At 43.1% G+C, this 17,824-nt stretch overlaps 2 protein-coding genes across 3 annotated transcripts in view; both read right to left on the bottom strand.

Annotated features, from left to right (window-relative positions):
- The window catches only part of Znf101 (zinc finger protein 101), a 24,014-nt gene extending 18,754 nt beyond the window's left edge, over positions 1–5,260 (bottom strand). The window contains exon 1 of one of the 2 annotated variants that reach the window (XM_031340027.1): positions 5,174–5,260. In XM_031340027.1, coding sequence (XP_031195887.1) covers positions 5,174–5,248 — 75 coding nt within the window. In that variant the 5' untranslated portion in view covers positions 5,249–5,260. Of the gene's footprint in view, positions 1–4,790; positions 4,887–5,173 lie in introns of those variants that run through there. The other variant, XM_031340028.1, reaches the window with a different exon arrangement.
- On the bottom strand, positions 2,442–16,371 carry LOC116069424 (zinc finger protein 709-like). Its single transcript, XM_031340026.1, has 4 exons — positions 16,123–16,371; positions 9,283–9,409; positions 7,397–7,457; positions 2,442–6,714 (listed from the first exon to the last, which is right to left on the bottom strand). The coding sequence occupies exons 1-4, from the start codon at positions 16,123–16,125 to the stop codon at positions 5,343–5,345; spliced, it is 1,563 nt and encodes a 520-aa protein (XP_031195886.1). The 5' UTR covers positions 16,126–16,371; the 3' UTR covers positions 2,442–5,342.
- Between the last annotated feature and the right edge of the window lie 1,453 nt (positions 16,372–17,824).

Here is a 17,824-nt window from a genome sequence, read left to right on the forward strand (position 1 = left end):
GTGATGTATTATTTTGAAATATACAGTTAATATGTTTAGAGTTATTTAAAATTTATATTGAGAAAAATATTTTCACTATTGCTGTAGACAAGCATCTACATGAGACTGTTAAATTGATTGTTTTATATCAAACAACTTTTATAATACTTATTTTTATTGTTATAATATTTTATAAATTTTAAGAAATATGACAAAAAGATATTGTAGGTATTGAAGGGGGGTTTCTGGGAGGAGTTGGGGTACAAAAGGGAAACAAGAATATGATTTAATTCTATTTACTTAAATATGTTTTTAAATGTTAACAAATTCACATAAACTGAAATCATGTAACTTTTCTCTTCATGATGTAATAAAAGTTTAAAAAAAAGTTAAGGTGGCCGGGCGGTGGAGGCGCATGCCTTTAATCCCAGCACTTAGGAGGCAGAGGCAGGCAGATTTCTGAGTTCGAGGCCAGCCTGGTCTACTGAGTGAGTTCCAGGACAGCCAAGGCTACGCAGAGAAACCCTGTCTCGGAAAAAAAAAAAAAAAAAAAGTTATGGTTCAGCTACAAAAAAAAAAGATGTATTTATTTATTTTGAGTTTATGAGTGCTCTACCTGCATGTACACCTGCATGCCAGAAGAGGGCATCAGATCACACTATAGATGGTTATGAGCCACCATGTGGTTGCTTTCATAAAGAATTTGTGTAGGAACATTAACATAGCTGTTTCCTGACGGTCTGAATAAATTACTTAAGATCTATAAAAATAGGCTGGAGAGATGGCTCAGCAGTTAAGAGCACTGTCTGTTCTCTTAGAGAATCCAAGTTCAGGTCCAGCTCAACACTGTCTGTTAATTCCAGTTCCAGGGGATCTGACACCCTCACACATCCATGCAAGCAGAACGCATATGCACATAAAGTAAAAACATATTTTTAAAAAATATTTAAAAGATGAGACTTGGAGGTGATATATATTAAACTTCCTAAGGACATAGCTTAGAACACTGATGTTATTAAATCCATGGAACTACTGATCTGCCCTCAGTAACAAGGAGTGACTGAAGAGCACCAACGTAGGCCTGAACGAGTTTAAGAAGTGTTTTCCGGGCAGTGGTGGCGCAAGCCTTTAATTCCTCTTGGGAGGCAGAGGCAGGTGGATTTCTGAGTTCGAGTCCAGCCTGGTCTACAGAGTGAGTTCCAGGACAGCCAGGGCTACACAGAGAAACCCTGTCAAAAAAAAAAAAAAAATTGTTTGAACTGAGCTGTGATGAAGCATACCTTTAATTCCCAGCACTTGGTAGGCAGAAGCAGGGGGGTCTCTGTGAGTTAGAGGCCTTCCTGTCTCCTGGACAGGACGTTTCAGGACAGCAAGTTTCAGGACAGCAAGTTTCAGGACAGCCAGGGCTACCCAGGGAAACCCTGTCTTGAAAAACCAAAAACCCAGATAGATAGATAGATAGATAGATAGATAGATAGATAGATAGATAGATAGATAGATAGATAGATAGATAGATAGATACATAGATACATAGATACATAGATAGATACATAGATAGATACATAGATAGATACATAGATAGATACATAGACAGACAGACAGACAGACAGACAGACATTGACAACATCCAGCAGAAGACTAAAGCAGCACAGTCACAAAGCACATGGAGGAAGAGGAGGGGTGGGCAGGGGCTAGAGAAATGGTTTAGCAGTTAAAAGTACTGGCTGTTCCTCCACAGGACCTGGCTTTGACTCCCAGCATATACAAGGTAGCTCACAACCATCTGTAACTCCAGTTCCAGGGAATCCAACACCCTCTTCTGGCCTCCCTGGGCACCAGGCACACATGTGGTACACAGACCTACATACAGGCAAAACACCCAAACATGTAAATTTTTATAAAAATAAATAACAAATAATAGATAACTAGATGGGTGGCTAGATGGATAGGTGGATGGGTGAAAAGGAAGGAAGGAAGGAAGGAAGAAAGGAAGGAAGGAAGGAAGGAAGGAAGGAAGGAAGGAAGGAAGGAAGGAAGGACGGACAATTGGGGCTTTAAAAATCCAGCAGAAATACACTGGGGAAGCATTGTTGAGACCAATAAAAAGCATCTGGCCTTTTATTTCCACTGCAATCTTCAAACAGTTTGTCTTCTATCTCTTTACAAAGATGCTACTGTGCTTTTTAATACCCATAGCTACTGCTGAATAACTTTCTCCTGGTACAGGCCAACCTACCCCAGAATAGGAAGTAATAGAGAAAACTTGAGATAAACATGTTTCTGGGAAAAAGGGAGGATGTGCTCCCTCTGTCTGCTTCAACAAACTTAAGCAGCGTGACAGCTGGTCAATGCAATGCATACTACAACACAACTGTGTGAACCTTTTCTGAGGTCTGAATGTCTCTCCATCTCAGGCACCGGCACCAGACACAGACACAAGGAAAGGATTTGACACAAGCACAGCTTGATGAACCAATTATTTTAATTAGGGTTACTTATAGGGGCACAGGTGAGGGGGTACTGATAAAAACATGGAAAACTTATGCGTAGGTAATCCACTGAAGAAAATGTCCCTCCCTCTACCAGCAACCACTGTCTGGTTTTACATTCAGAGAAGGGGGAGGTCTTGTGATGCCCCCCTGTCTAAGTACCATTAACTACCTAAAGGTATTCAGGGAGTAAGCCGAACATGGTGGTGCACACTTTTAACCTCAGCACTCAAAGGCAAACGGATCTCTGTGAGTTCGAGGACAGCTTGGTCTATGTAGTGAGTTTCATGACAGCAAGAACTACATAGCGAGACTCTCTCAAATAACGAAATAAAATGTATTCCGGGAGAGAAAAAGATCTCATGACCCCTCCTTGTAGTGAGTATCACTGCCAGTTAATCACCTGGGAAGACGCCAGGGCTCCATGCCAATGCCTCCACAAGGACACAAAGGTCTAGATTTTGTGTAGGCCTTTAGGTACTACAGGTACTGAGATTTCAAAAAGATAGGCATACTCAAAGCACAGCATTCTACAACATGCCACCCCTTCCTCTGGTGCATTCCACCCCTTTCTAGAATGTGCCCAACCTAGGAGGGAGTGATAAGCCTCATCAGTAACTACTGCCTAATGCAAGAAGCTTCTCTGTTCGAAAATGACTGAAACAATAATCTACAGGCATAAACACAGAACTTGAGACAGTCATTTCACAGAAATATACCCATCTAGCAAAACACTAGGGCCTTAGGACTGTCTAGCTGTGGGTTATGATTGGGCCTTACACATACGAATTGACCCCTGGAGAGAAAGGTGTTGGTCACTCTCACTGAGTCATGCGGGTACAGTACAGATCTTACTACATTTATATGTGTATTGTGGAGAGGAGGTGCATGTCACAGCATGAGTGAGGGGATCAGAAGACAATCTGCAGGATTTGTCTCCGTCACGTAGGTTCTGAGATCTAGCTCAAGCTAGCAGCCCTGCAGCAAGCAACTCTCAACAGCTGAGCCATCCCACCAGCCCTAGAAGGCACATCTTGATCAGACACAGTACCATGCAAGATCCAGAGGGAGTGGTGCCGCACAGCAAACCACACCCACTTCATATCCTATGCGTGCTGGCCAGCGAAGCCAAAGCTACCAGCTCAGTCTCAGACCGCTTTCTCTACAGTCAGCAGCAAAGCATGTGGTGTTTTCAGGAAGTCTTACATGTAGTTCTGAGGACAACTAATAGCACTGGCAATAGTCTGTACTGCTCAGGGGACTTCAGGAGCACCCGTGGCTAATACCTGCTGGGGAAGTAGTCTACCCCTAGCACTGCGTCTTAACTAAATAGTCTATCTTCTAGGCGTATCTTTTCCCATGCACACAGGGTACCTCCATCCAAGCTCTTCAACTCACCTTCTAATGTTCAATGCTAGCCATAGACTGGGAAGAGTTCTCATTCACCTTGTTTGGTGTCACCTGTTACCCAACCATAAAAATCCCAAGAAATTCCCATGTGCCTGTCCTGTGTACCTGTGTACCTTCCTTCTAATCATCACTTTCGGCTCACCTGGATGCCTTTCTAAATCTGTAGAGCATCAGAGGCTAGCATTATATCAGCATGATGCAAAACCCTTTTCCTTTTTACACGGGGATTGGGGGGAGAAGGGGTCTCAGGATCACTGAAGGCTGGCAACCCACTATCCCAAACAAGTGCCGGCTCAAGCCTGGAGTCAGCAGCTAAGAGGGCAATAAATAAAACATTAACAAGATCCAACGGCATGAAAAGACTTGTACCAAGTGTCTTCTCAATGCTGACCTGAGGACATAGCACAGCTAAGAGTGCATGCATGGAGCCTGGGTTAGTTCTGAAGCACAAGACACCCATGGATGCAATCCCAGGATTTGGGAAGAGGAGGCAGGAGGAGCAAGATGTTCAGGATCATCGTCATCTATAAAGAGAGTTTAAGAGCAGGCCAGGCTATATAAGAGTTTTCCTCAATAAAACAAAGAATAAATTCAAGCCAATGTGGACACAGTGGAGAAGACGGAGGCTGTACCTGTACATCTGTCATTCCTCACGAGCCATCTGGCAACCTCGCCCTGAGTGTGGCCTCACATTCATATGCCAAGTGCTGTGTGAGCATTTTCTGCCCGCACGTGAGCAAATGTCTATTCACCACAGATGGGCACCAAGGCTAAAAGCAAAGAAATGATACCACCCAAGTGCTGCCTGGAGAGCCACGGACTTTAACTGGGCTTACTGAGCACGGGCACGTACAGGCAGCTGCACCAGAGACAAAAACGTCTGCTCATCTACTGACTTGTACCAAAACTTACCACATTCTTTATATGATAGGCTTTGTCCCACCATTGATATTTGTCCATCTTTGAAAGGAACTGTGCTTGCGTGTGTCACAGGCTTGTCTCCACTCACAGGTACTGTTTCCAAAAGAAGTTCATTCATGGAATCTATGGGAGCAATGACATCTACACATCAAGGGTTTTTTTCCCCAGGAAGATGTCGTTCATGATACCGAAGGGACCTGCAACTCTGGAAGGCTTCAGTTGTTGACATTCACAGCATTTTGCACCTTAAGTTTTTCAGGTGTTTGAAGCAAACAGGGATAAAACACTAACCATATTGTTTCCATTCATAAGACACTTCCCCAGCATGAATTAACTTGTGTCTGTGAAAGGAAAGTGACCAACAAAGGACTTACCACACATTGCTTACATCTGTAGAAATTGTGCCCAGCATGAATTCCTTCCTGCCTTTGAAGTCTAAACCACATCATTTATGTGAGTAAGGCTTCTTCCGTGACGTCATTTGTTCTTACATGCTTTGAGTGGATAAGAATAAACACTTTAGCACTGCTCCTTCAGGGTTCCTCACCAGTATGAGTTATCTGATGTATTTGGAGCAAACAAGGGTACAGGAATTAGATACTGCTGACACTCATAGGGGTTTTCCACAGCATGAATAGATTTATGTCTCTGAAAGGAACTGTGACGGCTGAAGGCTTTCCCACATTGTTTGCACTCGTAAGGTTTTTCTCCTGTGTGTGTGCGTTCATGTAATCGAAGGTAACTGTACCGTATAAAGGCTTTATCACATTGTTTACATTCATACGGTTTCTCTCCACTATGATTTCGTCCATGCAAGCGAAGGGAAGAGTGATGTCTAAAGGCTTTACCACATTCTTTACATTTGTAAGGTTTCTCTCCAGTATGAGTTATTTCATGTAACCGAAGGGAAGTGTGACGAGTGAAGGCTTTCCCACACTGCTGGCACTCATAGGGCTTCTCTCCTGTGTGAGTTCTTTCATGCAATCGAAGGGAAGAGTGATGTCTAAAGGCTGTACCACATTGCTTACACTCATAGGGTTTTTCACCAGTGTGAGTTCGTTCATGCATTTGAAGTAAAGAGGGATAAAGGAATGACTTTCCACACTCCTTACATTTATATGGTCTCTCACTAGTGTGAGTTCTTTCATGCATTTGAAGTAAAGAGGGATAAATGAAGAGCCTACTACATTGCTTACATTCATAGAATGTTTCTCCACCATGAATAATTTTATGTCTGTGATAGGAAGTTTGACATCTGAAGGCTTTCCCACATTGCTTACATTCATAGGGTTTCTCTCCGGTATGAGTCCTCTCATGTAATCGAAGGTAACTGTGACATGTGAAGGCTTTCCCACACTGCTGACATTCATAGGGTTTTTCTCCAGTATGGATTCTTTCATGTAACTGAAGGGCGCTGTGACATCTAAAGGCTTTCCCACACTGCTGACATTTATAGGGTCTCTCTCCTGTGTGAATTCTCTCATGCCTTTGAAGTGAAGTGGAAGAACTCAGAGCTTTCCCACACTGCTGACATTTATAGGGTCTCTCTCCTGTGTGAATTCTCTCATGCCTTTGAAGGGAACTGGAAGAACTCAGAACTTTTCCACACTGGTTGCATGAGTAACATTTTCTTACAGTATCAGTTCCTCCATGTGTATAAAGTGAACTGTGATAACCAGAAGCCTTTCCACATTCCTTGTAGTCACAGAAGTTTTGTCCACTGTGGGGTTGGTGATACATTCCGAATGTACTTGGAAAACCAAAGGATTTTAAGCATACCTCACATTCACAAGGTCCATTCACAGTGTGAATACCCATGTATCCTTGAATACTTGTGAGAGAACTAGAATCGTATGGCTTGTTTCCATATCCCTCCTGCTCATCCAGTAAGTATTCAGAATCAGATATGACATGCCTATTAAAGGATGAATGAGATGTAAAAACCTTCTCACAAACACTATATTCATAGAGCTTAATTTTAATAGAAAACTTGATGCTTATATTAAGGCTTGGCATAGGGGTGAGGTTTTCGTGGCCCTGACTACCTTCACCCTGAGGCCACACTCTCATGGTCTCTAATATGCAACTTCTATAGATAAAAAAAAGAAAAAATGACAAGGCTGGTGGTACATGTCTTTAATCCCAGCACTCAAGAGGCAAAGGCAGGTGGATATTTGTGACTAGAGGCCAGCCTAGTCCAGAGTTACACAGTAAGACTCTTTCTCAAAAACAAAAACAACCAAATTAGATTCTACTCAGTGCTTATTATCAAGGTGTAGGTCAGACCCTGCTCTCAAGATGAGGCCAAGTGTATACTTTCTGCCACATCTGAATGGTGTGAAACTACATGGATTGATGGTTCTACAATATGCCTCCCCAGAGCAATAATCTAACACTGATAAATCTAATAACATAACACTGTGAAATGTGCTGCAAACACTGAATAGCATTCTTACACTCAAGCACATAGTTTTGCTGACAAGTTTCTAATGATGAATAAACTTAAAGCTATTATTTCTTTTGCTCATTATTAAATTTATATGGCACATTAAGGTTTCTACAAGAGACAGTTGCTTCCACTTATACATGAAAATTACCTTTGAATTTTTCCAAAATTTTTGCAGTCATCTTCAATATTCTGTTCTTCCCATATATACCCTAAAAAGCAGTTCCAAAATTTATGATAAATTATTAGAAATTAATAAAAATAAAAACTGGATGTGGAAGCATATGCTTTTAGCCTCAGCACTCAGAAGGCAGAGGCAGGTGGTGTCTGTGACTTCAAAGCCAGCTGATTTACATACTGAGACCCCGGCTAGAAGAAAAACAAAGGCCAGAAGTTCCTGAAAACCAGGAGCAGGTTAAGAGCACTTACTGTTCTCAAAGAAATACAGCTTTGGTTCCCACTTCTCACACTGGGCAGCTCACAACCACCTGAACCTCCAGCTCCAGAGGCATTTGAGACCTCTGCCCTCACATATACTCACACACACACTGCCAAACTGCCCTCCATGACACCTGTGCTCATGTATACACACGTGTCCCAAATCTGCCCCATTTGGACTGGAGGAAGTTGTACGTGGACTTCTTCACACAGATAATTTAAAATAAATCGTTTCTTAAAGGAAGAAAAGGGCTAGAGATATGGCTCAAAAGTTAAGAACATTTACTGTTAGCCAGGCAGTGGTGGTAGCACACGCCTTTAATCCCAGCACTTGGAAGGCAGAGGCAGGCAGATTTCTGACTTCAAGGCCACCCTGGTCTACAGAGTGAGTTCCAGAACAGCCAGGGCTACACAGAGAAACCCTGTCTCGAAAAACCAAAAAAAAAAAAAAAAAAAAAAAAAAAAAAAAAAAAAAGAATATTTACTGTTAATGTAGAGAACCTGGGTTTGGTTTCCAACACCCACATGCCAATAAAAGCTACCTATAAGTCTAAATCCAGACAATCTGATGCCCTGTTCTGGCTTCTGAGGGCTCCTACACACATATGGTACACATAAACTCACAAAGGTGCACACACACAAATAATAAAATTATTTTTTAATTTATGAGATGGCTCAGCAGTTAAGAGTACCGACTGCTCTTCCAGAGGTCCTGAGTTCAATTCCCAGCAACCACATGGTGACTCACAACCATCTGTAATGGGGTCTGATAGCCTCTTCTGGTGTGTCTGAGGAGAGCAATAGTGTACTCATATACATAAAATAAATAAATAAATCTTAAAATAAAATAAAACTCACAAAGGTGTACACACACAAATAATAAAATTATTTTTTAATTTATGAGATGGCTCAGAAGTTAAGAGCACTGACTGCTCTCCCAGAGGTCCTGAGTTTAATTCCCAGAACCCACAGAGTGGCTCACAACCATCTTCTAATGGGATCTGATGCCCTCTTCTGGTGTGCCTGATGACAGCTACAGTGTCATATAAATAAATAAATAAATAGCCGGGCAGAGGTGGCACACACCTTTAATCCCAGCTCTTGGGAGGCAGATATAGCCTATAGCTATAGCTCATAGTTTGAGGCCAGCCTGGTCTACAGAGTGAGTTCCAGGACATCCAGGGATATACAGAGAAACCCTGTCTCGATAAAAATAAATAAATAAATAAATAAACAAACAAATCTTTTATTAAAAAAAATCACTGAAAAGTAGTTTCTAGTCTCAATGTACATTGTAATCATGTCATTTTTCTTAAAACAAGCTCTACAAAAGCAGGAATTTTCGAGTGTGGGGGGGCAGGGTAATGGGGGTGCACATGCCACAGAGCACACATAGATGAGAGGACAGCTGTGGGAGATGGCTCTCCCCTCCAACCCTGTGGTTCCAGCAGGCCTGCAGAGTGCCTTTGACGTGGCGAACCACCTCACCTCCACTATGATCACCTCCACTATGATCCCTCCCTCTCTACACCCGAATGGCAGAAGACCGTTCCTAACATGAAAACTAATTTAACCAAAGGAAAGAAAGAGGAGCCTTACCTATTGCAGCGAGGTTCCTGCAGGTCTCCAGCATCACATCTCTATAGAGAGTCTTCTGGAATGGATCCAGCAAATCCCACTCATCCTGGTTGAAGTGCACAGCCACATCCTCAAAGCTCACCAAATCCTAAAACATGCCAAACGTGTGCATAAAAGAACTGCCAGGACTGCAAAGGGATGCTCAGTTGGTAAGATGTTCACGTGTCTACAGTCTCCACATATATATTCCATGACAGAGATACACTAATGCAAACATGACTGAACAGAAACGGCAACTGAGTGCCCTGGGGAGAAGGTCCAGCTCCACTCAATTCTCATTTCTGTCCTAGACAGTCCTGACACCTGTACACAAAACAGAGCTGTCTGTCCTTACACATCTGTGTGCACAGAGTTTAAGCTCTGCTGGGTGGAGAGAACAAGATAATGAGAAAAGCTCATGAGTGAAGAATGTCAGTAAGTCCATAATGACATAATCCGTAAGGAGTGATGGATTCATCTTTTACAAACTCAGATAAACCTTGAGGATCAGACAAACTCTCAAAAGACTACGGACAATGTATGTAATGAGCTTCCTGGTGAGCACTATTTCACAATGCTGTCACTACTTGAATGGGACAATGAGCTAAATCCTATGTGCTAACAGAAAAAGAAGTCATTGAAGAAGTCCACGTATAACTTCCTCCAGTCCAAATGTTACAGTGGGAACATGAATAGTATCTCAGATCTGGGTGTAACCTGACATTCTACTTTGGCTAAGGGACCACCCCTAGGAAGGCAGACTCACTGTAAACATTGCTAACGGGACAGCCAATTCTTACTAATTCTTGTCTTCCCTGAATCCATGGCCCTAGTGCAGTCATGGCAGGTTGGTTTTGTTGTTTGTTTCTCTTTTTAACCTCTTTTCTAAGCATACTTGGGCTTCACCCACACAAACATTTTGTGTTTACTTAACTAAAGCTTCCCTCACCACAGCTTATTGACCATGCATCCGGCCTCCACGCCAGCTTCAATGGCATGGTTCCTCCCTTCTCCAGGATGCTCGCTTGCCCTCAAGTTCCTCTTTTAAAGGATAAAATTGTCCTTGGGCTCCCATAGTGCACTCTGAAATTATTTTATTAATGAGACAAAGAACTCCAAAGGGAGCCCCAATTTCCCCTGTATCACAGATTTAATCAAGCATTACAAATATTACATGATCAATATTTATAGATCTAAACCAAGATGATGGCAAACACATTAATACCAGAGCTCAAGAAGCAGAGGCTGGCAGATCTCTGTGAGCTGGAAGCCAGTCCAGTCCACACAAGGAGTTCTCAAACAGCCAGGGAAGCAGAGTGAGCCCCTGATCAAAACAAACAAACAAACCTCAAAGGAATTTTTAAAAGGAATTTAATTACACTCTTCCAGGTCTTGGCTCCAAGACAACTAAAAAGAAACACTTCTCATCCTGAAGGGGCTTCAGCCACATGCAGCCAACCCACTCACTCACCAACTTGGGCACCAATTGAGCCCAGTAAGTGCCCATGGGCAAGGGCATTGATAAGTTCCATCATTCCAAACACAGAGGCACTGCCACCAGAAGCATTTCTGAACCAAGTGTCTTAGGTGCTTATAGGCTTCCTGCATCTATGTCTAGCTGCACTACTGCATGAGGGGTGTCACTCATAGGAAGGCAGTCAGGAATTGATCATGAAGCCTGGAAGGACCAAACACACCCACCATGCTTTAAATTCACTGCTGCTGCCCTGTGACCACCAAGAAAGCCATGTAAAGAGGCTACATAAGGACAGACGGAAAGACATCTGGGAAAGATTAAATAAGGTTACACTTTATAAAGCAAAAAATAAAAAAATAAAAAAAATTAATTACCTGGGCATGGCAGCCCCAGACTTTGATCTCAGTGCTCAGCAGACAAAGGCAGATCTCCGAGTGTGAGGCCATGCGAGTATAACAGTGAGTTCTAGGCCAACCAGGACTACAAAGTGAGACCCTTTCTCAAAACAAAGTATGAGTGTGTGTGTGTGTGTGTATGTGTACGTGTGTGTACATGTGTGTATAGGGAGGAGTAATTACATTCATTTACTGAGGAGGTGTGACGTGGAGGTCAGAGGACAACCTGGAGGAGTGGGTTTTCTCCTTCTATGTCTGGGTCTGAGGAGAACACAAGATGTTAGACTTAGCGGCAGTGGGCATCTACTCTTTGAGCCACCTCATTATCTCTGAACATAGGGATTCTAATTGAGTAATGCTGCAGCGTGACAGGATTAAGAGAAAGACAGCCTATCTTTTTAGAAAACCCTCAATGTAGCAGTTGTAGCTGCTTTGGGGTAGAAACAGAGGGATCACCTGATGTCAGAGATCACAGGCTGACTCTGCTGAACAGTGAGGCATGCAGTGCCAGACTCTTCTGAGAGATCCTTCTTCTAAGTTAACTAGGAATAACAGCTATTTAGTAAATGTCAAGAATGTTCTGAACAAGAGCTGTCTTAGCTAAAATAGTTCAAGAATGTACAAACTATGAAAAGGCAAGTTTTAGAAAATCCTCTCTTAGGAACTAGGGTCTTCAAAATCAAGGCATGTTAAAAGTCAGTTTCAGAAAACACCCAAGAAGACCCTCATCTTGAGCCCTGACTTCTCTCTCGGCTGGGTGAGGGGGATAAAAGGGTGAAGCAGCAGGAGGAAGGCAGTTCCTAACTCAGCCATCCTCAAGTCCCTCACAGGCAGCCTTTTCAGCCTTCTTGTTTAGCTCTTCACATCCAAAGAAATCTGTGAAAAATAACTACTACATATGATGTGCATGCTGGAGGCAGACTGCCAACACACAGGTAATAGACTCTTGGTAACAAATACTTTGGTAACACTAAACAAATGGCCAACTGAGCCTGCAACAGAGGGACAGTAACCCTGGAGAAGACAGACTGACTTCCAGAGGTACTCATTGCAACGGTCAAATGCTCTTTTCTGAGACAAGGTCTCACTATGTAGCAATAGCTGGACTGGAACCAATGCGGCCCATACTGGCCGCAGTCTCCTGGTGTCTACCTGCCCCTGCCTCCCCAGTGCTGAGATTAAAGGCAAATGCTCACTTTTTTTTTGTTTGTTTGTTTGTTTTTTCGAGACAGAGTTTCTCTGTGTAACCGTGGCTGTCCTGGAACTCACTGTGTAGACCAGGCTGGCCTTGAACTCAGAAATCCACCTGCCCCTGCCTCCCCAGTGCTGAGATTAAAGGCAAATGCTCACTTTTTAACGTTATGAAATCACAAAGAATTTAGAGGAAGACAAGCATGTGGCTCAAACATTGTAGGGCGGGTGGATGACTTGAGATCAATCTTCTATGAGATCCTTCACTTACTGCACAACCTAAAGGTGTCATAACCCTGCTGGTGACATATTCAGCCACAGAAGCTGAAGCTGTACAAGCTGTAAGAGAGATGGCTCAGCAGCTAACACACACAGTTCTTAAAAAGAAGCTGACTTGATTCCCAGCACCTACCCCAACCTGAAGCTCTAGAGGTCCTGACACCCCTCTGACTTCCTTAGACACATACACAAATAAACAACAACAATAAAAATTTTAATTGAAGCTGAGTAAAGTAAGCTAAATCATATGCTTGAATGTACAAAAGCCTGGACTCACTCTTCAGTGCCCTAAAAGAAAAAAAAATGCTAAGTTTAATATACCATCAACAATAAAGTAGAAAAAATATGGTTCTGCCAATAACAGAAATATATATGGCAAGAAGAGGTGAAGAGATGGCTCAGAAGAGCACTTGCTGCTCTTGCAGGACCCAGTTTGAGTCCTGGGACCCACATGGCAGCTTACAATCAACAGTAACTTGTTTTGTGAGATCCAGCATGCCCTTCAGGTCTCCACAGACACCAGCTATGCACACAGTGCACTTACATGGAGGCAAAACACTCGTGCACATGAAGTAAAAAATATCTTTTGCTGGGTGGTGGTGGCGCATGCCTTTAATCCTAGGACTTGGGAGGCAGAAGCAGGCGGATTTCTGAGTTCGAGGCCAGCCTGGTCTACACAGTGAGTTCCAGGACAGCCAGGACTACACAGAGAAACCCTGTCTTGAAAAACAAAAACAAAAAAAAAAAAGAGACTGGGTTGAGGGCCAGAAATGGTGGCGCATGCTTTTGATCCTAGCACTCTGAAAACAGGACAGGCAGATCTCTATAAATTCAAAGTCAGGCTGGTCTACAGAGTTCTAGGACAGCCAGAGCTACATAATAGGAAGATGGATGAGCAGAGCATGCTGTCAGAGACCTTTAATCCTAGCACTGCGGAGGCAGAGACTGACAGCTCTCTGAGTTTGAGGCTAGCCTCATCTACATAGCAAGTTCTAGGCCACCCAAAACTACATAGCAAGACTTTGTCTCAAAGAAAAATAACAGAACATAAAAAGGGGGGCGTGTTTTGTTTGGTTTTAAGACAAAGTTTCTCTGTGTAGCTCTGGCTGTCTTGGAACTAGATCTATAGACCAGGCTAGCCTCGAGCACAGAGATTCATATGCCTTTACCAATGGCAGGAGGGAATAAAGGCATGTACCACCACGGTGAGACTTGGAATGAGTTTCTTCCCCCCCCCCCCACTCACACACACACACTCACACACACACATACACACACTCACACACAAACACACACACTCACTCACATACACACTCTCACACACACCTACACTCACACACACACTCACACACACTCTCACACACTCACACACAGCAAGAAAGGGGATTAAGGGTGCTATCAGGATTGAAAAGAAAAAAACAAACTGTTTCCTCCCAATAAATGCCAAGAATCAACAAAACTCATTGAACCAGTAAGATTATAACCAGTACCTCTTAATGAATCATCAAAATGCTTAAAGATGCATATAATATCCATCAGCGTCCTGTAAACCAGCAGGGAGCAGCTGGATTACAATATTCAGTATGGCAAGGTAGGTAAGAAGAGACACAATGAAATATATACAGATTTTACAAATTTAATAAAGTCCTTTAGGCAAGAACTACAATTTTTAAAAAAGATTTTAATTGTTTTAAAACCTTTTGAAAAGTTTTATTAAGAGCAAAGAGGAAGTACAAATTTTAGACATTTCCAAGAGAGGCAATGGGCCTCTTTGAGTGAGAGAATATCAAGGGACCTTACTTTGGTTTTGTTTTTCAGACTCACTATTTTATGAAGATTAGTGTTTTGTCAGCAGGTATGTGGTGCCTGGCGCCTGTAAAGATCAGAGGAGGCCTCGACCCCAAGACTAGTTACAGAAGGTTGCAAGTGACCATGTGAGTACTAAGAATTGAATCCGAATCCTCTGCAAAAGCAGCCAGAGCTCTTAACTGCTAAGCCACTTTTAAAGTTTTACGTGTGTATGTGTCTAAGAATTCACGCATTTGGAGGAGGTGCCCTCAGAGGCCAGAAGAGGACATGGGATGCTCTGGGACTGGAGTTATAGGCAGCTGTGAGGCACCAGAGGTGGGTACTGGAAACCAAACTGGGGTCTTTATAAGAGCAATTCCGTCTTAAGCACTGAGCCACCATTTCAGGCCATCCACCTCCTCATCTTTTGACAGGAACTCCATAACTATGTAAACCAGGCTAGCTCAATCTGCCTGCCTCTTCCTCCCAAGTGCTGGGTTACAGGCAGACTAGTAACCCAGAAAGAACTATAACCTTTAACAACAACAACAACAGGAAAAAAACCCATGCAGGACAGTGGTGGAAAATGTCTTTAATCTCCGCACTTGGAAGGCAGAGAAAAGCAGGTGGATCACTATGATTTCGATGCCAGCCTCTACAGAGTGAGTTTCAGATCGGGCCAAAGCAGACCTTAAAAAAATAACAAAACAAACAAAAAAAGACAATAACACCCCAACCAACCAAAAAACAAATATGAAATAATGATATTCCATAATTATGGTGACAGGAAGCTTCAGAATTGAATGTCATGGTCTTCAATCTGCACTAAGAATTAAATAATCACAATATAAATCCTAACAATTTATGAAAAAAAATAAGAAACTGATTCTCAAGTTTATGTGGAGAGTGGGAAAAAACAAAAATGGTCCACACAATTCCAAAGAAACAGCACATGGACTTAAAGTGTATATTTATGTATATATATACATATATATTGTTATATACACACACATATAATACACACACACACACACACACACACACATATATATATATATATATGCCTTTTTTGACAAAGTAGCAAAGGAAATTCAACAAAAAGGGGACTAGCAAAAGGTTATTGGCAGAACCAATGTCTATGGACAAAGAGATTAAATGGATAGTTTCACAATGTTGTGACTGGAGAGATGGTTCAATGGTTGGGAAAACTGGCTGCTCTTCCAGGACCTGGGTTCAATATCTAGTACCAATACGGCAGCTCAACAACCGTTCCAGAGGATCTGACATTCTCACAAAGACATACATTTTGGAAAAACACCAATGCACAAAAATAAAAATTAAAAAAAAAAGTCTAAAATTCACAGTATTAACTCAACTTGAATACTTGACCTAAATGTTAAACGAAAATTCAGAACTTCTAGAAAGTAAGAGAAACTAGATGGCCTATTGTTTTACAACCTTCCGAGGAGACACGCAAAGCAGGACTGTACCAAACGCCTGCCCTAGACAGAGCACCGACTCGTTCCTGCGCAAGGCGGAGCCTCCGCAGCGAGCTCGGCGCTCTGCGCAGGCGCGGACCACGGGGAAGAGGACACCGGGCCCAGCGCCACACAGCAGTGAACGCCGCTGCCGCCCCGCCCCAGCCTCGGGGAGGATCCACCACAGCGGGCAGGGTCAGCGGCCCTTGCTCACCATGGCGCGGCTTCCGGACTCGCCCGCGCTCTCCTCACAGGTCCCGGCAGCGGCGCTCACAGCACAGCACACTGCACCGAACCTCCCTGTGCCGCGGAGCCGAGCCCACAGTATGGCGGCCGAGAAGAACCGCCTCTTGCCGCTCTCCCGTGCTCCTGATTAGACGGCACGGTCCCAGGCCCTGATTGGCTAGCAAAGCCTGAGTGACACCAGCTTCCAAAGGCCGAGGCGTGGAATTCAAATGACAACCATAGCCCCGCCCTCCTAAGCTCCGCTTTCATACCTGACCAGACCTCGTCTACCTCCGAGGAAATGTGCTTCTAAACAGAACTTGCTTCTCCCTGTAAAGCTGTACTCGATCACCGAGTCGTCACTGTGCACACTCTCACTGTACACACTGAGTGCTCATTGCAGCAATCCTGCTGCCTCACAACTAGAAAGGTTCCCAGCCCAACCAAGGTCAAATTATAACTGGGCCTGATGTTTTTCGGGCATCAGGAATTTGAGTAAGGAATATCTATGGTTTATACATCTGCCTCAGGCTGCACATTAACAAGTATCCATTTCCTCTATTTTCTTTCTTTCTTCCTTTCTTTTTTTTTTTTTTTTTTTTTTTTTTTTTTTTTTTTTTTTTTGTCGAGACAGGGTTTCTCTATATAGCCCTGGCTGTCCTGGAACTCACTCTGTAGAGCAAGCTGGCCTCGAATTTAGAAATCCGCCTGCCTCTGCCTCCCAAGTACTGGGATTAAAGGCATGCTCCACCACCATCCGTCATTTCCTCTATTTTCATAACATGTGTGTTCTTCCAGTTAAGATCTCTGTCTTTTCTTCCCAACCCCATTTCTCCTGACCAAGCCTCTACAGACATTCCAATTTAAACAAAAGCAAAAAAAAAAAAAAATTGAAGCCGTGGGCCAAGGAAATGACTTAGTAGGTTAAGCCTGAACATAGTAGAAGAAAACCAACTCAGGAAAGTTGTCCTCTGACCTCCACAAACACAGACACATAGATACACACACACACACACACCCCAACTAAATCATTAGACTATTTTATTATTTTATTTAATTTTTGGTTTTTCTAGTTAGAGTTTCTCTGTGTAGCCCTAGCTGTCCTGGAACTCGCTCTGTAGACCAGGCTAACCTCAAACACAGAGGCCTACCTGCCTCTGCTTCGGGGGGGCTGGGATTAAAGGTGTTCACCCATTTTTAGGAAAGAAGAAGAAAAGAAAGGACTGGCAGTAGAAACGATAAAAATGAAAAACACAGATAATGGAATCAATGAATAGAAGAGTGAGTGGTGTTCAGTGGTGTAATCATCAGTCTTGAACGTCAACATGGCAGGAGCAGTCCTCCAGCGTGCATGTAAGGGTGTTTCTAAACAGAGTAGTTAAGATAGAAAGGCTCTTCCTAACAGTGGGCAGTATTCATTACCTGGACCACAATCAGGGACTGGCTGAGAAAAGGAAGGAGGCGAGGAGACGAGAGAGATGGGCAGTCCTTTCTGCTCTTCTAGAGGACTCTTTGGTTCACATCTGTTGGCTCTCAACTTCCTGTAAACCCAGCTCCAGGGGGTGCAACTCCTTCTTCTGGGCTTCTCCATCGCTCACACACACTGAATCTCCCATACATGTAAATAAAAAGAAATATTTTTAAATTATCATTATAGAATTTCTTTTCTCCTCCTATGATGATGCCAAATC

This window comes from Mastomys coucha, unplaced genomic scaffold, assembly GCF_008632895.1.
Source record: "Mastomys coucha isolate ucsf_1 unplaced genomic scaffold, UCSF_Mcou_1 pScaffold22, whole genome shotgun sequence".
NCBI lineage: Eukaryota > Metazoa > Chordata > Mammalia > Rodentia > Muridae > Mastomys > Mastomys coucha.

Coding starts and splice junctions, on each gene's coding strand:
- LOC116069424 (XM_031340026.1), bottom strand. Junction 7,458..9,282: donor CAGGAACCTCGCTGCAATAG/GTAAGGCTCCTC, acceptor ACTGCTTTTTAG/GGTATATATGGGAAGAACAG. Junction 6,715..7,396: donor AATTTTGGAAAAATTCAAAG/GTAATTTTCATG, acceptor ATCCTTTAATAG/GCATGTCATATCTGATTCTG.